At 43.9% G+C, this 22,755-nt stretch overlaps 1 protein-coding gene across 2 annotated transcripts in view; it reads left to right on the forward strand.

Moving 5' to 3' along the window:
* Ces5a (carboxylesterase 5A) overlaps window positions 1-22,755 on the forward strand; it is a 58,264-nt gene that overhangs the window by 24,612 nt on the left and 10,897 nt on the right. Inside the window, 9 exon segments of one of the 2 annotated variants that reach the window (NM_001012056.2) lie at window positions 4,049-4,262; window positions 5,138-5,342; window positions 8,679-8,817; window positions 10,903-11,036; window positions 13,123-13,276; window positions 15,879-15,983; window positions 18,395-18,499; window positions 19,868-20,008; window positions 22,593-22,661. In NM_001012056.2, coding sequence (NP_001012056.2) covers window positions 4,190-4,262; window positions 5,138-5,342; window positions 8,679-8,817; window positions 10,903-11,036; window positions 13,123-13,276; window positions 15,879-15,983; window positions 18,395-18,499; window positions 19,868-20,008; window positions 22,593-22,661 — 1,125 coding nt within the window. In that variant the 5' untranslated portion in view covers window positions 4,049-4,189. 2 annotated transcript variants of the gene reach the window in all.

Below are 22,755 nucleotides of genomic sequence, written 5' to 3' on the forward strand. Positions count from 1 at the left end.
ATGTATAAGATTTGCTGTTAAGAGGTAAGGAAGTTAGCTTCAAGGCCCAGATGTGTCCATTACTGTGATATTGAACAAGCGTGCTACTACATAAAACTTCGATTCCTTATATGCAAGTTGAAGAATTTTATTACACATGTGAGGGTTTTAAACTGGGGCCTGGTACCTATAATACTCCCTATCAGTGGAAGGTGAGACACTCAGAGGTGTGTCCTATGTGATAACAAGATAGCATGTTTGAAGCCACTTTGAAAGTTTTAACAGTAAACTACTGACTTCTGATTGGACAGAAATGGGCACAGATACCCAGTCAGGAAGAATGTTTGTGGCTGCCACACAGGAAGACTGGGAACGAAGGAGATTAAAGTAACTGGCAGGGAGCACATTGGCCTTCATCCTGGCTCACATGACTTTTGAGGTGGCAAAATTTGTGTCTTCAAAGCCAGTCACCTGCCTGTCAGCAACCTCCCTCCTTTCCTGTGGAAATGTCTCTGCTTCTTTGTCAGGTTCCCATGGTCTCACAGGCAGGTCTGGAAACCTCACACTTATGACCCTAGGACATATCATTAAATGTCTGAAAAGCTGTCATTTATAATGCAGGGAAACTGAGGCCCAAAGGAGAGGAATGATTTGTTCAAGGATACCTTCTATTCTAAGGGAGAATCAAAGTAGAATCCAGGTCTCCATTAAGAATTATGGAATTAATTACCCATTAAGGCCATGGGTAAGAACATCTAGTAGCTTAGGGCTGCTCCACCAAGAAGTGCTGGCTTGGAAAGGCAGGGAGAGAAAATCATACTCTTCTTTAGGACATTTTGGAGACCAGTTTGTGGGGAGGATTCAGACTTGGATTCTACTTGGACAAACACCATTGTCCAACCTACTGTAGGTTCCAGATCTGAACAGAACACTTTGACATCTACAAAGCTATAAAGGTAGTCTGGCTGCAGTCAGTGTCCTGCTGCTCATGTGTTGAAATAGCCAGTGAACCCGACTCAGATGAAAAATGAACACACCTTAATCAAAACTAAAATTGTTAAAGCTTCTTGTGAATTCTCTCAGTAGCAGGTATGTATGTGAGCATTCATTAGGCTCTTTACATGTCCAGAATTGCATGCGTACGTGTGAGCTTCTCAGGCAAGCTGGGAATGGTTTAGACATTCCCTCTCCTCCACCGACAAATTGCCAGAGGTTTTGGTCACCTCAAAGACGGGCAGTTTAAAGTGCCAGGTCTTTCTTATTTTTCTTTTTCTAGCTTTAAAAAGTGAGGTTTAATTAGTGTATAATATACACTAATATATTAGTGTAACATGTAAACAGCCAGGTTTTAACCTAAACATCTCTTTTCCTCCTTAGTTGAAGCTTATAGTCTACTAGGGTCTAATCTCCTATGTTGGTCATTGGGATTCAGGGAAAATTTGCAATATTTTAATTTTATTTATACATATATTTATTTTATTGAAAAATAGATTTTTCCTCATGTAATATATCTTGATTATGTTTTCCCGTCCCTCTATTTCCACCTCCTCCCCACCTTCCCTCCCAGCTGGATCCACCCCCTTTCTGTCTCTTGTTAGAAAACAAACATGCTTCTATGGGATAATAATAAAATATAAACAATAAGAAAAAATATAAGATGAAACAAAAGCTATCATGCCAGAATTAGATAACACAAACAGACAGATAGAGGCCGAGAGAAGGCATGAGAAACAGAGACCCATTCAGAAATCCCATAAAACACTACGTTGGAAGCCATAATATATATACACAAAGACTGCAGGGTAAAAAGAGAGAAGAGAAAAATATATAAATTAAAATAAGGTAAAATGAAAATGAAAACGTAATAAGATGAAATGAAAATAAAACAGGAAGAGCTATGACATGACATTATGAGACAAGACAGCTCCACAGATGTGACTGAGTTTGTCTTCTGTTGGCCATCTTCGGCTGGGCCTGCAGCCTACGCCTTCTCTCTTCATGCGGCCTCTGTCTCTATGAGCTCAGATGACTTCCGTCTTGTGGATTTTGAGGGCCCCGTTTTCTTGGTATCCTCCAGCCCCTCTGGCTCTCATACACCGGAGCTCCCTGATCCTTGGGGGCTGTGGATTTCATGGAGACATCTCATCTAGGACTGAGTATTCCAAAGTTTCTCTCTCTCTCTGCATAATGTCTGGCTGTGGGTCTTTGTATTTATCCCCCTCTGCTGCAGGGGAAAGCCTCTCTGATGATGGCTGGGAAAGACACTGGCCCGCCTTTCTGGCTGGAGCCTAGACAAACACACACACACACACACACACACACACACACACACACACACACACACACACACAAAATCATTAGTTTTTTTTTATTTACCTGTGTGTGTGGGCATGCCTACATGAATCTATGTGTCCTGTACCTACAGGTGCCTGTGAAGTCAGAGGATGTGGAATTTCTTGGAAATGGAGTTAGAGACCATTGGGAGTGGCCTGACATGTGTGCTGGGAACTCAGGTCCTCTATAAGAGTAACCAGTGCTCCTAACTGCCAAGCCATCTCTCTAGTCTCAATCAGTTCTTAATGTTAACTTAAAGCATTGGAGATTTTTTGCCAAGTCAGGAGCCAGACTTCCATGGATTTCGCAGTCACCTTTCTACAGTTTTGGTGAACCAGCAGTACGTAGGAGTGGAGTTGGGAGCAGGGAGAGGAGGACCAGCTGGAGTAATTCAATCCTTCATGGATTTACGGAGTGTCTTTGCTTAAACAAAGAGTATTCACCAGTCGCTGGTTCTGACTTTGAGAAACTCCGTTATTGTTTCTTGAATAGAGTTTTGTGTCCAGCAGGAATTTAATACTTGCTCATGACTCACCATGTGAACGTTCTTGAGGTGACTACCCAGAAATCTGTGAGTTAGATGGATACTTCCCAAACCTACTATTATGGTTTTCAAATCATAGAGCCTGGTACCCAAATCGCCAAGGGATGGGAGGATTCGTTTTTACAAAGTACCAGTCCAATCTACCAGCACTTGGGAAATCCTCTTCGAGGCTCTTGACTAAGTGAGGTGTGAAGCCATAGGGGAAAGTGAGGCTGTTCCTGGTTCTTGCTCTGGATCCCCAGGATCTACCAGAAGTTTCCCAGAGCCCTTACCTATATCGGAATGAGCACTCTGATAAGCAATCAGAATGCTAAAGACAAATCCGGTGGCATTGATATCATAACTCCATCTCTTTAGACCTGATATATAGGTATAGCTTAGTATATAGGTGGGAAACCCTAGGTGTAGGTTAGTTGCAGAGGGCTGACTCAAGACACAATTCAAGCCAGCAAAAAATGTGATAGTGAGGTCAAAGAATTAATTTTTAAAAAAATTGAAAATGTCTTTAAAAAAAACTTGACCCACAACACTTCCATAAAACAAGTGTGTACTAAAGGTGAGGAGTCCCTGTAACTTTAGCAAACATACATTTTGTTCAGTTTGCCCACGTCCTTCCATGCCCGATTGCCTCTCTCCTGGTCATCTTCATTCACTGCAAGTTTGTAGCCTTTCCAGGATTCTGTCAGCATCTGATATGAATTGAATATCACATATTTCCTACAGGAGCAGGTGTCCCTAGCTAGTGATGCTCTTTTGAGATATTATGGAAGCTTTGGGGTATGAAACACCTGGGGGAAGTGAGTCACTTAGGGCAGGTCATTGAGGGTTTCTCATTTTTGGCTTCTTCCTATGTCCTTCTCTCTGCTTCCTGCTTGTTATGGTAAAACCTTCCACCACCACACATATCAACTGCCATAAACTCTTTGAAACCATAGGCCCAAACAAACCTTTTCATGATTTCTTCAGATTGGGGGTTTTATTACAACAAAGGGATATCTGACCCACACGGCATCTGCATGTGAAAACCCTAGCTAGCAGATCCCAAGAGTCCTTCTAATTTCTGTCATCCTATGAGTTCAAATCTATAAGGCGCTTTTTCTCAGGACAAATGTTAATCATTACCTACTCCGTATGTAAATCAGAACTGGAAGGTCCCGTTTGACCAATTCTCTGAAAATCTTGCCTTAACCTTATTCTTCATTTCTTCTGCATCCCATGTCTTGCCTTTGGGGTGCCTGTCTACTCACAGGCAGCACATTCCGGTCCCTGACAGAAGTTCTTTGAGGCCAGAAGCAACCGTGGATATCCAGACAGTTCAGGCACACCAACCAGATGAGTGGGGACTGGGTGCATACAGGCCAGGCCCTAATCTGGGTCCTTTGGATCTTTGCAGCCATCATCAGGGGTGAGATGACCTGTGGGAGATGAGGGCTCTCAGGCTATAGGAGAAGGGCAGGATTTTCTATTAGGGGAAATGAACCTATTTCCCAGAGGTCTCAGGGAGGTGGGCATGGAGACGGATGTGTAGACCTTGGGTTCCTCACACCCTGTAAGGAAAGGTGTCATCCTGGGCGCTGGTAAGACATGTGGACTGGAGCCTGTGTTCTATGGTGTAGGCTGTGGAGACAGGACTTGCCCAAATGACAGGGAAAATGATGCCAGACTCCTGGGTCCTGCTAAGTAAGTAAGGCTTCATGCTCTGTGCAAAACCCAAGAGGCTTATATGCACTATCTTCAAACTCTTGTAAGCTTCCAGCTATCATTATGAGCATTTTCTTTAACATTCTCACTGACATATTCATTTTCCTAGGTAACCAAAGCAGCTGCCTAAGTCATCCAAAGACTCTATGGCTATTATTGCTCAGGGGTCCATCTAGGCTAAAATTTAAATTTTAAGAAAGTTTACTTAGTTTGTAAAAATGTCACCATCCAGAAACTGCAGGCCGCAGGCAATGACTGACGTGTGGAGGTTTTGTGGTGAGTATGGAAATGACAAGATTGTAGTAGACTCCACAGTCCTTTTGGCACCTACCAAGCACCAAAGAAAGGGCAACTTTGGTGTGGTAGAAGAGAAGTTCTTTGGTGTGGTGGTGGGCTCTCAGAAGCAACTGAGGCAGGGCCCCGTGATGGTGGTTTCCAAGCAATCCTGAAGGAAGAGGGCCTTGTCTCAGAGAGAAGGTCCCAGCTACTGTACCCTCTGGATGGAGAAAGAGTCCCAGCATGGCTGATTGTTTCCCTCTTTCCAGTCAGCTTTCTCAGCCCTGCCTTGTGTTTCCTCAGGGTCTGTGACTGAAGAGCCACATAGGTATACCAGGCTGGGATGGGTGCAGGGGAAGCAAGCCACTGTGCTGGGAAGACTTGAACCTGTGAACGTGTTTCTTGGGATCCCCTTTGCTGCACCCCCTCTCGGACCTCTGCGGTTTTCCAATCCACAGCCTCCGATCCCTTGGCACGATTTGCGAGAAGCCACTACCTATCCCAATGTGTAAGTCACAGGTGGCTTGTGTCTCTGGGAACTTGAAGAGATTGTTGAAGGGCAATGCAGATCAGAAAGTCTGGGAGCAGAGGAGAGGAAAGATGGACCTGGAGGTGGGAGGACACAGGTCTGGGTGTTTCCGTGTCTCAGCTTTCCCACAGTGTCTGCTCAGCAGAGTTGCTGGAACATTGTTAGGAATGTTTGGTTCCTTGGTCTCTTCAAAGCTTCCGAATCAGACTCCCAGAGCTGGGTCCAAGAATTTTAATGATCGGAAAGCTCTTTGGGGTTCTGAGTCCTGAGCAGGTGTAGGAAGTGGGTTCCAGTCTTTCAATGAAAGGGGTTTTCCTGATGTTTCTATGTGACCCTTCACCCTGGGATGACCTTTGTGGTCAGTCTGGGTGAGGGTTTCCGAGAGCATAATGACAGTGTGAGTATGTGTATGTCAGTGTGTGTGTGAGTTTGTGTGTATCTGTCTGTGTCTGACTGCATGTATATCTCTCTCTGTGTCTGTGTCTATGGATCAGTGTGTCTGTCTGTGTCTGACTATGTGTGTTTGTTAAAGTCTGTGTGTCTGTGTCTATCAGTGTGTCTATCTGTGTCTGACTGTGTGTGTCTGTGTCTGACTGCATGTCTGCTAATGACTGTGTGTTTGTGTCTGTCTGTGTCTGTGTCTGACTGTGTGTGTGTCTTTGTCTGACTCTGTGTGTGTCTGTCTGTGTCTGACTATATATGTATATGTATATGTATATGTATATGTATATGTATATGTATATGTATATGTATATGTGTGTCTGTGTCTGTGTCTGACTGTGTGTGTCTGTGTCTGACTCTGTGTTTGGCGTGTGTGTGTGTGTGTGTGTGTGTGTGTGTGTGTGTGTGTGTTCGTGTGTGTGTATACATACATATGCTCTAAACTCCCATAGTCTCAGTTGTGTTTCATGCAAGGCCAGGCCCTCAGTGGGAACTCCATAGATGCCTGTAGAATGGTTTTATAAATGGCTGCTGCCTTAGTTATTTTTCTTGTCTCCATGACTAAAATCTGACAGGAAGCTACTTGAGGGAAGAAGGGCCGATTTTGGCCCACAGTTTGAGCAGACGGGATCTACCGTTGTAGGGAAGGCTCAGCAGAGTCTGTGGAGGCAGGAGACTGCAGCTGAGACTCCTCATATCTGGGCCAATGAGGAGGAGGCAGAGAACAGGGTTTGCTTCTGCTCCTTTCTCCCCTTTCCCTCACTGTGAGACTCAGCCCACAGGATCCATTTAGGGTAGATTCTCCCAGGGAGCATCTCCTAGGAGACTCCAAATGCAGTCAAGTTGCCAATGAAGATTAGCTGTCACAGATGCCTCTGTGACCCAAGAGGCTTAGGAGGCAAGTAGCTCCCAGTCAGTGAAGAGTCCCAGGGCCAGCAGAGTAACAAGTTACCACATTAGTTGCAGAAGAGTTAGGGAACACTGTGTAGGGTGGGGAGTGAAGAAAGAATCTTTTGCACTGTATGGAAGCATCGCCTGTCAATAAAAATGCTATCGGCCTAAGCCTTAAAGGGCCCTGGGGATGCCCAATTCTTCTGCTTTTCTGAGTTCTTAGGTTGAGTCACATGGGTCCCAGGCTAAAGGAGTACTTTGGTACTAGGACATTCCCTACACCACAAGAGATGGCTTCAAGTGGCTCACCTGTGAACTGGAAATAATATGATAAAACCCATTAGTTGGCTTTTTTATTTGATTTTTGCTTGTTTATCCATTCAATTATTCATTCAACTCATTGAGAACCAACTCCAAAATTGGATACCATTAGGTCTTGGGGAATTCCACAGTGAACTAAAGAGATTCTTCAGTCTATAATGAATTACATCTTTGTAATTTGTACATTGTAAACTGAAAATATATTTAATTTCCTTATTGACCCTACCCCACATCATCCCCCCAACCTGAATATGTGCCCCTGTGATACTGTGACCATTCACCTATACAACCAAATAGCTGCGCATTAGGCTTACCCAGGTAAAAATCAAAACTTGGCATTTGAAGTTTGGTTTCTATGGATTACATATTGATTTTTTTTATATCATAAAGTTGAGAAACCCACAGGATCATTGTGTGTTGGGCACTGTCATCACAGCCTCCCTGAAGGAGGATGTAGACCAATAACGACAGAGGGCAGAGAAAAATAATTAAAATGTAAGGAGCCAAGGCAACCACCAGGGGTCAGAGAAGACAACTGAGAGGCAAGAATTACCTATCCCAGCTTTAAGGAAAGGTCAGGCATCCTCAGGGGAAAGCAGTGAGGCCTGAATTTATGAATGACAACATACAAAGAAGCAAGGAGCATAAAAGCTCCCAAACGAATGTATTTCAGTGATGTCTTCTCCTTGTTCATGAGTGTCCACTCCTATCAAGAAAACAATAATAATGGAGCAGTTAAGAATGACAGAAGTATATATATGCACACACACACACACACACACACACACAGAGACACACACAGACACACACACAGACACACAAACACATAGACACGCACACAGACACTACACACACACACACACACACACACACACACACACACACACACACACAGTTTCCCTTCGATCACCCCTTAGCCCTTGGGCTAAGATCAAATGTAGTATGTTCTCATTGTTAGAGTGTGTCAGACTCTTTGCTAGGAACTGTGGGATGCAGAAGTGATTAATCCAGACTCAGAGGCCTTTTAGCTGCTCACATTTGACCTGCTAATGTCACATACAAGCCTAGGGCAAGGTGTAGGGGATAACCCACATTCAGGTGGGTGTTTCTAAAGAAGAGCTATGGTGACTTGGTGAAACCTCAGGTGGCTTGTTGGGGGATGAGTATTTGGAGTGAATCTGAGATGGAGAACAGAACATTTAGGGAGAAGCAATCCAGGCAGAGATAGCTTGTGCAAAGCCTGGGCTCAGAGCCTTCCTACATCTGTCTGGGTGCCTGACACAGAGGCGATCAAAAGATCCCATTGTTTCTCTGGCTGAAGATGAAAGACTGGTGGAAGCAAGCTTTTGCAAAGCAACTCTGGTGGGCACAGGCAGGGCGTGTGCCCAGGGTTAATGACACAGCTACTCTGGACAATGAACTTTCCTATCCAGGAACTGTATCAAAGGGGCTCATCACATGTTAGTTTACTTGTTTGTTTCTGAAAAAAGGAGGCCCAGGGCACAGTCAGATTCTGTGCCAATCATTTTGACGTGCCTTTGTGCTCAGAAGGGATGCCTGGGCCTTGCTTCTGTCCCAGGAAAGCATGGTGCCGTAGATGCTGGAGAGATTAATTTTCCTCCTACCTCTCTTTCCCCTCGCCCTCCTCTCCCTCACTCTCAGGTGCTTTCAGAACTTAGAGTGGCTCTTCATATATCAAAACCTGCTCAAAGTACATTACCCTAAACTTGGAGTGTCAGAGGACTGTCTGTACCTCAACATTTATGCACCAGCCTACGCCAATGATGGCTCCCGTCTCCCGGTAAGGCTGCCTGCTGCACTGGGGATCTGTTAGCAGGCCTGGAAACTAGCTAGGCATGGGGCATCTAGAGTTAGATTTAGCCTCCTCTTGGGTAAGAGGAAAAGCCCATCACACAAGTAACTCAAAAAAACAAAACAAAACAAAACAAAACAAAACATAATGGAAGCTGTCCTTTGCATTGTCTCTGTTGAATATTTCAATGGTAGAGGTTTTAACAGTCAATTTTCATTTTTCCCCCTCAATGGTATTGAAGTCTGTATTTCTTAGAAAAGATACATTTTGATTGTTATTTTTTTTTTAGTTTGAGAACGCCCTTTTAAAAAATATAATTGAATTATTCAACTTTTCTTATCTAATTGAGACAGTTAGGTATGTAGAATGAAGGAAGGCTTCTTTCTATAGTCTTCATCTTAGATACTACCTCCCTCTCAGCACTCTCTCTCCATGCCTCTGTAAGGAAAGAGCCTTTCCACATATGACAATAACATTTATCAAGTATTTACTGTGCACCAGGCATTGAACATTGCACTATTTAACTCAGTGTGTAAAAGTGGTTGAACCCATTTTGCAGATGACAAAGTTGAGGCACAAGGAGTGCACACATGCGTGCTCTATGTTGTACAAAGCTTCCCCTCCATGGCTTTCTTCTTTTTCCTTGACTCGAGGGCTATTGTCTTGGATAAGGGGTTGGATGAACAGAAGGGATTTATTATGAACTATGAAAGTGACGATACCATTTGAATAGCATTTTGTGTTTCTTGATCCTACTTTTTCCTAAATAAGAGAAGATTTCTATACTCCCCCTCTCTGCCTCCTTTACATTGAAGATGAAAGAAAGAAAGAAAGAAAGAAAGAGAGAAAGAAAGAAAGGAAGGAAGGAAGGAAGGAAGAAGGAAGGAAGGAAAGAAAGAAAGAAAGAAAGAAAGAAAGAAAGAAAGAAAGAAAGGAAGAAAGAAAGAAAGAAAGAAAGAAAGAAAGAAAGAAAGAAAGGAAGAAAGAAAGAAAGAAAGGATGGACCTAAAGAAATCTCTTCAGCTTAATAATGGCTTAGTAATTTGTCTTATCACTATGAGAGAACACCCAGGCAAAAGCAAGTTTAGGAAGAAAGAGTTGATTTTGGCTAACAGTTCTAGGGGTCAGTCTATCATGGCAGACAAGTCACATCCTCTGTTGCTCCCACTGGATCTGCAGTTAGGACCAGAGACATGTTTGATGATGCTCACCAAGGTCTCTTCTCTAGTGTAGCCCAGGACGCCAGGCTCAGGTTCAGAAGAGTCTTTCCACCTTAGTTCTCCTAATATAGATAGTCTTTCACAGCTATGCCCAGAGGCTAACCTAATCTAGACAGCCCCTCACACACTCACTTGGAAGCATGTCTTCTAGGTGACTCTAGAGCCTTCCTAACATTACAACCCTTTGGAATAGTTCCTTGTCCTATGATGACTCCCTGGTCCAAAGTTATTTTCATTGCTACTTTTAACTGTAATCTTGGTATTGTTATGAATCATAATGTAAATGTCTGCATTTTCTGATGGTCTCCGGCGACCTCTGTGAAAGGATCATTTGACCCCAGGGGGGTCGCAACTCACAGGTTGTGAACTGCTGTTCTAGTGCCTGTGAAGTTGATAGTTTTAACTTTACAACTTTTCCCCTTATAAACCCTACAGTGATTTCTGTCTTCCTGTGAGTCACAGACTCAGTGAGTTTCAGTTACTGGTCTCTGAGCATTTGAACGGAATCAATGCTGTTTTAACTAATGCTTTGGTTGCAGACTCTTATTTGGACCTCACAGAATCCTCCTAAGTGAGGTAGTTATACTCGTTACAACTCTTACTTCAGTAGGGAGGGGGGGGAAGAGCCCAGGGTGGTTGAGTAGCCTGTCAGTACACACTCAACTAATCCAATCTACTCACTGAGATGCCAGGAGTCTATATGTTTACCCCTGGGTCTATTCAAAAGACAAGACCTAGGAGCCTACTTAAAAAGAAGAGTGAGACACTTACATTTTCCTCAATTTAAAAAAAAACAAACAAAGAATCCAACACGCATGGGGAAGGATTGACTCGAGTGACTCTGTCTCCTCAGGTCATGATGTGGATACCTGGAGGTGGCTTTGAGACTGGCTCGGCCTCCATCTTCGATGGGTCTGCCCTGGCTGCCTATGAGGACGTGTTGATTGTGACCATCCAGTACCGCCTAGGAATATTTGGATTCTTCAAGTGAGTCTCTTCCGGTGAATGGCGCTCCATATCACAAAGGGAAGTGGCGTAGCAATTGTGGATGACTGAACCTTCAGTAGCACTGAGTAAATTAGGTCCTAATTAGCTTGGCAATTTAGCACATTAATATAAAACTGCTCAGATCCTAGCAGTTTAAAAAGACCTTTCTCATCAAGGACACTCTAGGTTTGTGCCCCAGATACAGAACAGATGTCCTTGCACACAGTTAACCGGGACCCTAGGACCCTTCCACCTTGTGTCTCTGACACAGATGCTCTCCATCTTTATTTGACCAGCAATGAAGAAAGCATGTAGGGCCACACAGGAGACGCACTCCCGGGTCAGCCTCAAGGAGGCATTCACCACTCTGTTCACATACCACTGGGTAGAAGGCATTCACAAGACCCACAGAGCTGCAAAGGAGACCGTGGTGTAGCACAGTGGTGAGACCTGGAATTTTGTGAATCTGATAGTCCGGGACAAGCCCAATTGGGCAGGGAGCTGGATGCCATGATGTTTATGGAATTTGGGACTTTATCTTTTATAGACTGGGAGGGTCCTAGAAGTGGCCTGCTCAGAGAAGAATAGCAGGAAGCAGTACTTTGGGAGAGACTGGAGTCTAGACCATGATTGACTGCTGTTCATTAACAAATGAGGGGGCAGCAGTAGGGAGGCTACTGCCGACTTACTGAATCTATGGAAGGTTGAACCATAGAAGCAAGAGGAAGCAAATGTAACACAGTGTGCCTGTTATCTATCTTTCCAGCAGTCCCACAGAGCAGGCACTATTTTTATCCTTAGTTTCATGAGGAATTTGAGGCCAAGTGGTTAGATGACTGGCCCAAGGCTACCCGATAAGCAGTGAATTCTATGCCACACCTAGAGATCTTAGTGACTTCTATGAGGTGGTTCTCCCTCTGGGAGGAACGGAACCACTGTGGGACACACTATGGAAGGAAGGTTAAATTGACAGGGCTTGGAGAGGGCTGAGAATGAAAACTTAGCCTTAGCCAGCCATGGTTACAGGCAGACAGAGGGATGTAGAAGAGGGAACAGGTTTGAAAACCTAAGGATAGTAGGGGATAGGATGCTGAAATTTCTCTCACAGCTTGCAAACCACATGGCAGTTCTGGGTCCCAATATTTCTTTGTTTTCTTATTTCATGCACTTCCCCATGAGTTGCCCAATAATTTTGGGAAGCATGGGACTTTATGAGACACATGCATTGAGTGTGATTACACGAGTGGATTCTGAGGGCAGAATCGTTGACTCCTATTTTTTTTTCCCGATCTTTCTGACAAGGAGATTTAATATGTCTGTGCCTGAATTTCCCAGTCTGTTTAGAAGGGATGAGTATAATGGTGGGACATTCATAAATTTATCTGACAAGAATTGACACAAGCATGGCGTTGGGGTAGTGTGCCATTATCCTCTCTGTCTAGCATGGAGGGCACATGGGGTGGTGGGGTGTATAGCCTAGACTCTCTCCACTCAACCCTCAGAGCCTCTTGCCAATGGCGCAGGCTGAAACCCAAGCAGTGCAGTTTCTAGAGGCCAACCTTTCAGGGCAGGACAGAGAAAATCCAGAGAGGCAAAGAGGACAATGTCCAGAGCCATCTGTCTCACAGGCTGTGGAGATTTTAGGAGTCAGCCAAACATTTCTTGGGGCCGTATTGGGCACACTTGCTGCTGTGGGTACTGCCTTTATTGTTAATAAGGAGGCAATTTGGGATTTTGTTATTCATTGGAATTTCTTAGTTCAAGAAAGCCTGGGTCAAGGGGGCAGAGATAACTCTTAGCAACCAAACACTTTAGGGGTCCATGTGTTAAGGGGAGCCAACAACACCCTAACATTAGACATAAAATACTGCCTGTGTACTTCTCTTAAGGACCATTTTTGCATTTTTGAGGAAATCACAAAACATAAGGGCAAGGCCTTGTGCCCTCAGCGTGTGCAGAGTTCTGGTTCCCAATGTCCTGCCAGCTCACACCTGACAGGGACTAGGGACTGGGGACCTGACCTGACTGGGGACTGCAGGACTCATGCTAGCTAGCTAAGAACTTTCACTTTGCCTCTTGCTCCCAGCACACAGAACCAGCATGCCCCTGGGAACTGGGCCTTCCAGGATCAGTTGGCTGCCTTGCAATGGGTTAGGGAGAACATCAACTACTTCGGTGGAAACCCTGACTCTGTGACCATCTTTGGTGGCTCGGCAGGAGCCATAAGCATTTCTAGCCTCGTGAGTTTTCTGCTTTATGACTTGGCTGTGGGGTGGTGGTGGTTTTCGTCATAAAGACAACAGACATCATCTACATTTGCTTGGTCCCCTTGTGTTGAATACATATAACATTTTTTATTTCCTTAGGGTTAAAAAAAGACACTTGTATAAATTCTTTGAGAGTTTTATATGTGCTGACAATGTATTATATCCATTCCCTTCCTCTTCTAAACTCCTCCAAGAGGCAACTCTCCAAGCCTCACATCCTTTTTACTTTGAATAACCCACCTAGTTCAGTTTGTGCTGCCCATGTCCACATCAGTGTGGAGTGGCCCACTGAAGTAGAATATACATTTTAAAGAATATATATTGCTTCGTAGACAAGTTGAGAGGCTGGGGCACAATCTATTTCATTGACAAGACAGCTGTCAACAGGAGAGTTTAGATAAATACCTAAGGTTACACAATGAGTGATGATTTGAGGGGGAAAAAATCCCTGTGTTTGTAGAGTCAAATCTTTATAATCTAGTCTTCTGTACTGGTAAGCACTTGTTGATAGTTCTCTACCTTCTCTTCCTCCTCCTCCTCTTCTTCCTCCTCCTTCTCCTCTTCCTCCTCCTCCTCTTCGTCCTCCTTTTCCTCCTCCTTCTCCCTCTCCCTTTCTTTCTCCTCCCTCTCCCTCTCCTGCCTCTCCCTCTGCCTCTCCCTCTCCTCCTCTCCCTCCTTTTCCTCCTCCCTCTCCCTCTCCTTCTGCCTCTCCCTCTCCCTCTCCTCCTCCCCCTCCTCCTCCCCCTCCCCCTCCTCCCCCTCCTCCTCCTCCTCTTCCTCCTCCTCCTCCCCCTCCTCCCCCTCCTCTTTTTCCTCCTCCTCCTCCCCTTCTTCTTCTTCTTCTTCTTCTTCTTCTTCTTCTTCTTCTTCTTCTTCTTCTTCTTCTTCTTCTTCTTCTTCTTCTTCTTCTTCTCTCTCTCTCTCTCTCTCTCTCTCTCTCTCTCTCTCTCACACACACACACACACACACATACACACACACACACACAGGGTAGGAGCCCCTGAAGGAAGAACAATCACATCTTGAACCAGGAAACCAGGAAGTAGTGAGATACATGCAGTTGGGCCTGCTTAGTTACCACTCTCTCTGGAGAGCCACTTAGGTCCTTTCTAGCACCAGAGGCCCCTCCTCAGCTCTACCTTTTTCACACTTTTTTCCAATACTGTGGTCCTGGAGACTAAACATCTAGTATTTGGACCTCCTTACAGGCAGGGGGGGTCACACAAACCGTAGCATTATTCTCTGGAAAAACTCATTTAAACACGAATAAGGAAAGACATTGAAAGACCTGTAGATGTGCATATAATAACATTAATTTCTCCCTGGAAACAGGATGTAGGAATTTTAGAGTTTGTCTGCTGAGTTTGGATGTGTATCTTTTTGTATAAATCGGCTGCAGAACTCACTGGCTTTGAATACAGTTTCTGAGCCTTTTATTTTCCAGTTAGCATCTATATTCAAAGTAACTTGTAGTTTGCAAAGTAGCTTGTACTCTTATACTGTTGTAACAGTATGGCAGGGTTTTATAGTTCTCTAAAATATTTCACTCTTACCCATACCAATTTTTTTTTAGCCACTCATATTTACCAATATTTCCCTAGACACAATGCTTTTTTTTCATATGGGAAGGCCACTGGTTCGGATGATAGTCCCTCGGCTGTGTAATTACAGTAACTTGTGTAGTTGGCAGTGCAACATTGCAAACTTCATACCTGACTGTTGGGAAATAGAATAGAAATGTATGAATCTGCTGGAAAATGGCTTGTCCCCACATGGTCAGCATTTCCCTGACATAAATTAACATGTTAACCAGAGTCCAGTTACATAGTAGTGGGTCAAGAGGGTTTCTGCTGTGCAGTGGCCACCAGTACTCAAGGTAACTTTATGTTTTCAATATTGCCTTCTAAGGAGGACTATGGTAACCCACTTTGTGTATATGATAAGCGCCATCCTTCCTGAATGAAATCGATCAGGCACTCAGTTGATGTTAGCAATCGGGCAACCTCTGAGGAAGGGGAGGGGCTTGTGGGGGAGGGGCTGGCCACAGAAGGGCTGGCTTCAGAGGTTACCTCATATTCATTACTTCTTCCACCCTAAATAAAAAAAAAATCTATGACACAAATGCAACTTTTGCTACAGTGTTTCAGGGGAATAAACTGATGCTTGGAAATATTAAGTAACTTGCCAATAGCAAGGGAATAAAGATACTAGACGCCATGCCAGAATAGCTGTAAGTGTTCCTGAAGCCAATCATGGAGGTCCATGCCTGAAATCCTGGCACTCGGAGACTGAAACAGAAGAATGGAGGGAGCTGGGGCAAGAATTCGTGAAGCGTTCCATAATTTTTTTTAAAAAATTAGATCCTATCTTCAAAGCAGAAAAACAAAATGGGAAATGGGGACTCACAGAGGTGAAATAACTCATTTCAGCCTTGAATATCCAAGCAGGGCTCTCCAGGCCAAAGCTTGGATTCTAAAGCAGACTTTCTGGGAGAATGTCTTTAAGGAAGGGATTGATCACATTGGGTGTGATTCTTGGATCACTGAAGCTGGATCTCCTACATTCTCTTTCTAGATTCTGTCTCCTTTGAGCGCGGGGTTATTCCACAGAGCCATCATGCAGAGCGGAGTGGCCATCATCCCCAGCCTGAAGAATTTTGATGATGAACTGAAACATGGTGTAGGTATACTGTTCATATCTCTCCGTAGTACTCAAAAGCCCACAGGGTGCCCTCTTCTCATACGCTTAGACTTTCTTCCTGACCATGGCAAGGGCTACTTTATGCCTATATGGAAGGTCTGTTCAACAGGAAAGGCACCAGCTATTTGTACCAATGGGTGTATGTATGCATGCCATGGAGCAGTGGCTCTCAACCTGTGGGTCACAACTCCACGAGGGGGAGTCAGATGGCCCTTTCATAGGGGTTGCTTAAGATCATCAAATAACAGAGATATTTATATTGTAATTCATTATTATTTCATTTTTTTTATATATGAGAGTATGCTGTCGCTGTCTTCAGACACACTAGAAGAAGACATCAGATCCCATTACAGATGGTTGTGAGCCATCATGTGGTTGCTGGGAATTGAACTCAGGACATCTAGAGGAGCAGTCAGTGCTCACTGAGCCATCTCTCCAGTCCCTGGCAGTTATATTAACATTAATATAATATTAGCAAATAATATATCATATATTAATTATATATTATATATTAATTAATTAATTATTATATATTATATATTAATTAATTAATATATTATATTATATTATATTAACATTAATATAATATTAGCAAACAGTGGCAAAATTACAGTAATGTAGCAATGAAAAGAATTTTATGGTTGGGGGTCAGTACAGCATGAGGAACTGTATTAAAGGGTCATAGGATTAGGAAGGTTGAGAACCATTGTCACAGAAGAAAGGAGTCCAGCTACACAATGCAACATTATTGTTGTGTCTGAGTGTGCACATATGTGTTATAATTCTTAAATAATTTTTGTGGGGATACAAATCAGTCCCAGTATTCTTATTCTGTACAGCTAATCTTCTGTGCCTATCATATTTTATGCTACCCTAGAGTGTAATGTTGAGAAAGACTCTGAGGCTGTTTCCGGGAGTGTGGTGCAGTGACTCTGGAGTTTAGGGGAAGAGGTAGGGTATATATCTCAGATATTTGTTACCCCCTGGAAATTAGTCATTCAAGACTATTTCTCTTCCTTCCTTCCCTCCTTCCCTCCCCCTCCTTCCTTCCCTCCCTCCCTCCTTCCTTCTTTTCCTTCTCTCTCCTTCCTTCCTTCCTTCCTTCCTTCCTTCCTTCCTTCCTTCCTTCCTTCCTTCCTTCCTTCTCTTGAGATGAATGTCTCACTGTTATTTTGACTGGTCTCAAATTTCTGGGGTGAAAAGGCCTTCCTATCTCAGTCTCTAGAGTATATGGGTACTACACTGTAAACCCCCTCATTCAGATCATGTGATACATTTTCTTAAACATGATGTAGAAAATAGCACACATAACCTCCGACATCTAAATAATGTCATAAGATTGTGAACTAGCTTCAGTGCAGATGAATACTGATTTGGGTAATGCTTAATTAAACAAGGCTACTTTCAACTTATGCATCACTCGTTCACTCCCAAAGCACTCATTGAGCACCTGTGGTTTCTCAGTGCTCAATTAGGACTCATGACTTTATCAACGGAGAAAGCATATTTTCAACTAGAGAAGTCTTTTGTTATGTTGATGTTACCTGGAGTCTGTGGATTGGTATGGAAGCTTGTTCTAAAACGACCTAAAGTCACATGTAGACACTATATGTTGACCATGTATGCAACTTATATTCAGTCCTCAGAGCATTCATGACTCCCAGTTACAAAGCTCCCATAAGGACAGTTGTAAATGAATGAATGAGCTCTACAAATATGGGAAACTTGATGGTAGGCTGCAACGATGCCTGGCAATGGCTGGGGTAGGAAAGGTGGGGACACTGGAGTATGTGAGATCAGGGAACAAAGAGCATTATGGGACTTCAGTGGTCTGGAAGGGAGTCCTAGAGAAGGCAGGGCTTGGGCCTCAAATTAGAGAAACAAGTAAATCAAGCAAATATAAAATTATAACTATAAAATCTTTAGATATAGAGAAAGGACCCCTAGAGATTCCTAGCCATTTATGGGACTGAAACTTAATCCATAGAGAAACTCAGCACAGATCCCAAACCCTGCCTCAGCTAATGATTGGAGGTCCCAAAGTGATCCCTCACTCTTGAGGTTCAAGCTCCATTTAACATACCAAGATCAGAACCTGTGGCATTGTAGCTAAGTGTACAGGCCTGGTATATCTGTGACCAGGAAGGAACCCTGATTCCAATCCATGGCCATAGACTGACAACTCCTTTCCTCCAGCTCTGGAAGCCAGTAGAGTTAGGATAGCACAAAGCTAACCTCAATGTGGCAGCATTGGCCTACAGCAAGTTAGGTAGCATGCTGGACCTCACTCAGATGGACCAACCAACTGTGGCTGGTGGAGGCCACTTTCCAGGCCTTAGTTCTCCTGGATACATTCAGTACCACTGTCTGTCTGCCCTCTCTGTAAACAGTTGCAGGTGGTTGCGGATGTCTGTAAGTGCAACGTATCAGACTCCAAGGTTTTGCTGAAGTGCCTGAGGGAAAAGTCTTCTCTCGAGTTGCTGAGCCTTGGCCAGGTGAGGAGGGGGGGAGAGCTGGGGGGGGTGGATAACTCAGTAGATGGATTGGATATATATTCTAACCCTTTATTTTGATCTTTTTTATTTTGATTTTGATCTATCTTGACAAGAGAGGGGTTGGAGATTCATGGCAACATCTGAATGTTGTGGGGTTTCAGACATTTCCTTACAAGGGATTTAAAGAACACTGTGGGATGGGGATGTTGCTCAGCCTGGGTTGTTCTTAGACATTGAAGGCATCGCCCTGGGAAGAGGGCCCTGCTTGTACTCCATGACCCTGAAGCTAAAGTCAAGACTGAGTGTTGGGAGTTTGAATTGGAAGTGACTTTTTTTTTCTTGTTGTGACAGAATATTCAAAAAATCTCAGTTGCCTGAAAAGGAATGGTCAGAGACACACCCACTGCTGTAGGCATTCAACCAGTCTGGCTGGTACTTGTGGATTTCCGTCATTAGATGACTAATGGCTAATCTTGAGATTCTGCTAGTCCTTGAATGATTAAGATTGTTACTTATCAGACTCAAATGTTTGTAGCTACCTGGCATGGATAAAACATCTGGAGTCTAGAGTGGGTAATAGAGAACCACCAGTTAAGCTCTTGCATGGCTCTCTTCTACCCAATTTCCTAAACTGGCACCCAAAGAGAGAAAAATATGATCAGGGCTGGTGCGAGAGCTCATCCAAGAAAAGTATTTGCTGCATAAGCCTGATGACATCAGTTCAATGCCCAGAACCCACCCAAAGGTGAAAGGAGAGAACCACGCTACCCAGCTGTCCTCGGGTCCCACAAAGACACTGTGGCATGTACCAGCTGCATGCCACAGCCCCCCTCCCCCAACAAATAATAGAAAAAGATGAGAAATAGTTGTTGCTTTCTGAGGCCCAACACACAGGAGTGGATTTGTACCCACTTTCTCATCCAAGTTACTCCTACCCTTCCCAGTTTGGCCAGAAATTCTGAAACTTGAGTGGACATCAGTATCACCTGGGGGCAGCCCCAATGACAGCCTGCTAGACTGCCCTTAGTGTTCCCTATTCAACAGACCTGAGAATTTATGTCTCTAATAAACTTCCAGATGCCATCGATGCTAGTCTATGAACCTCTTGGAGAACGACTTTGCTAAGCTCTTATTTTCCTTGGGTGATATTATCATTGTTGTTTTTATTATTTAGCAAATGACAAAACACAGCGCGGCAGAGTTTAGATTTTTTTTTCCTTAAGTGCACGGCAGGCCAAGTCTGAAACGAACACATCTGGCTGGGTCAATGGTGTTTTGCTTCTCCTTTTCCTGAATGCATCTGGGCTTCTGAGGACAGTAGATTTCATAAATGGAAACAACTGTTGGTTTCCCTTTTCTTTGTTGCAGAAAACAAAGGCATTCACTCGAGTGGTTGATGGTTCTTTCTTTCCTGAAGAACCGATGGAACTGTTGTCTCAAAAGACATTTAAAACAGTTCCTTCTATCATTGGAGTCAATAACCAGGAGTGTGGCTACATACTGCCCATGGTAAGAATTCTGGCTGTCCTCCTTGCTTCTGCCTCTATAGCAAGACGACTGTTTGCTTTCATAGATGATTCTCTGTGTGGTAAGAATTGGGAGACCATTGATATTCATGCAACAATAACCTTCCCACTGACCAGAAGAGGAGTCATAGTCTGCTAAAAGAAGGATTTATTTGGCCTGTGATTTCGACCAATAGAAGTAAAAACAGTATGCTTCCAGCATTTGGAGATGACATCACATGACGGAGAAGTAGAAAGGGAAGGCGTTATGCAGAAGGGGTCCAGCATAAAGAGGTTGCCTTACCTTTTTAATGACTCACCCTCTTGCAAACTAACTAGGTCCTAGGAGAATTAGAGTAACCTCTTCCTGTGACCTAGTCACTTTTGCCTAGGTCCTACCTCCTGGAGATTTACCACTGTACAATACACTTCTAATGGGAACCAAACTTCCAGCACATGATCACCTGGTTGGACATACTCAGTCACATCTAAACTACAGGCAAGAAGAACTAGAGACTGGAGGATCAACAGTATGTCAGCCTCGGCCCTTATACTGATTTATTGCAAATGAAGCAACTGTATCCAGAGGAGAGAGTTAGATCCATTGAGAGTTGGATCCATTTGTCTTTACTAAAAACAAAACAAAACAAAAGAAAACAACCCCTAAAGTTACTATTTCAGATAGATTTGTGGAACTGCACTCCCTCAAATTATATGCAGTCTTTGTCTAGGTATTTTGACTTCCAAGAGCCCTACAAAGATTGCTTCTGTGTAGAATTATGAAAAGTAGAGAAGTTGTATACATTTAGAAACCCTGAACCTTTGATAGTAGACATTCATAGCTTTCTGTCAAGTCACATTTTCCAGGGCCATATAGTGGATACGTATAATTAGAAGATGCTTTCAGAGCATGCCCAGAGCAATGAAGAACACAGGGTGGGGAAGAAGTCATCTTCAGGAGTGTCAGAGGGCGGCAATGAGGATAAGCCCTCTGAGGAGGGGTAGATGGTTGAACAGAAGCCCAGGTAAGCAGAGGGAGGGACACTTTCTGGACTCTGGGAAAAGCTTTTCATCTGTTTTATAAGTTTGGAGGAGAGTTCAAATTCATTATGACATCAAAGTTCACTTACTTAGACCAACCTCTGTTTTAAAGTGGCAGGGTAGCAGGGAGAGAAGACTAAGAAATAAAGGAATCAGTGACTGCGAGGCACTATGAGCAGTCTCCAGAGTGCCTTCCCCATACCAGGCACATATCATCTGAACGAAAACTTGCAAACAGGTGCCACCTCTTCTACTTTTAGTTAAAAAACTGCCCTTCAGAGGGTGAGAGTGGTGTTTCTGTCTCCAGCCAATAAAGAGACCGTGCTGTGTAACTTGTATGCATTTAGTCTCTGCTTTTCAAGATGGAAACTCATTAAATAGCCTGGCATATTGCAAGCTCTCAGTAAGCACTAGCTTTTGAATAGCTTTAGGATAAGGGGGAATTAGTGCTCAGGTCTGCACCATTCAGGGGATACCATGCCTATGGGTTTCAGTCAAATCTGTCCTTATTTCCTTGAGACCTAATGCAAATCTAGTTCCTAAAATGTGTCTGTGGGAAAGTGTCAGGGAAGAAGATGACAAGATTTTCAAGTAAATTTATTTGCCTAGGGAACTATAGGTCTACCAGATAATGTTTTAAAGCTGTAGTACTGCCAGGAGATAATCACCAAGTATCTATGTAGAGCCTCTGCCATGTAAGGACCGCCACGGTGAGTGCTTTCCAAAGAGCAACTCTCCAGTGTCAGCAGTCTTTGTGGGTGGTTCATTGTTTTCATATCTCAAGGGAAGAATTGGAGACACAAGGAATTATTTGTACATTCACCACAGCCCTCATTCCCAGTCCCCCAAAATGTTGTGAACCCCTGGTCTTACCTTTGGCTTCTTACCAGTTATGGCCGAAAAGGTTTTGGAAGGAGAGTAACAAGCCACTGGCTTCTCTCTGAATCTGAGGTCAAAGCCAAGTGTGTATCAGTTCAGATCACCATAACAAAGTGAGTCTCGGTGTCTTGAACCACAGAAGTGCATCTTCTCTCACTTTTGGAGTCCCCTGTGCTTGAGATCAAGCTGTCACAAGCTTGGCTTCTCTTTGACTTGTGGATGGTCACTTTCTCACTTAGTTCAGTATAGTGTGTCCTTATGCTTGGATTCCTAGTATCTGTGGGTCTGAATTTCTCTTCTCAGAGTGCCTTTAGTGGTCTCATTAAAATAGCATCACTGCTTTAAAGACCAAATACTGTTATACTCTGATACACAGGGGTTGGGGAGGGGTGTTCAGCACCCCAACATATGAGTTTAATCCAGCTGATAGCTCGTAACCACTAGGACTCCACAGGGCCACAGATATGACAGGGAATGGCTGCTTTTGATAAGACAGGAGAAGGGGACATTCACTGGCCAATCGATAACCAACACTTCTACATGCATGGCCACCTGGGACTGAGAGGACTCCTGTCTTTCCGGTTTCCACTGGAAGAAAAATTACACGTTCAGGTCCTGTTTTGCTCTCTGGTGCTCATGGAGGATTCCCTGTTTCTCTCTCTTCGCAGAGGGAAGCGCCTGAGATTCTTTTCGGCTCCAATGAGTCTACCGCTCTCACCCTGATACATGTCTTGCTGGTAAGTGACTGTGGATGATGTGGCTCTCCAGACAGTCATCCACTTGACAAACATCCCTGTGCCCTACACGTGGATAGAGCTGAGAGTTCCTCAA

Source organism: Rattus norvegicus, chromosome 19, assembly GCF_021556685.1.
Source record: "Rattus norvegicus strain SHRSP/BbbUtx chromosome 19, alternate assembly SHRSP_T2T, whole genome shotgun sequence".
NCBI classification, from domain to species: domain Eukaryota; kingdom Metazoa; phylum Chordata; class Mammalia; order Rodentia; family Muridae; genus Rattus; species Rattus norvegicus.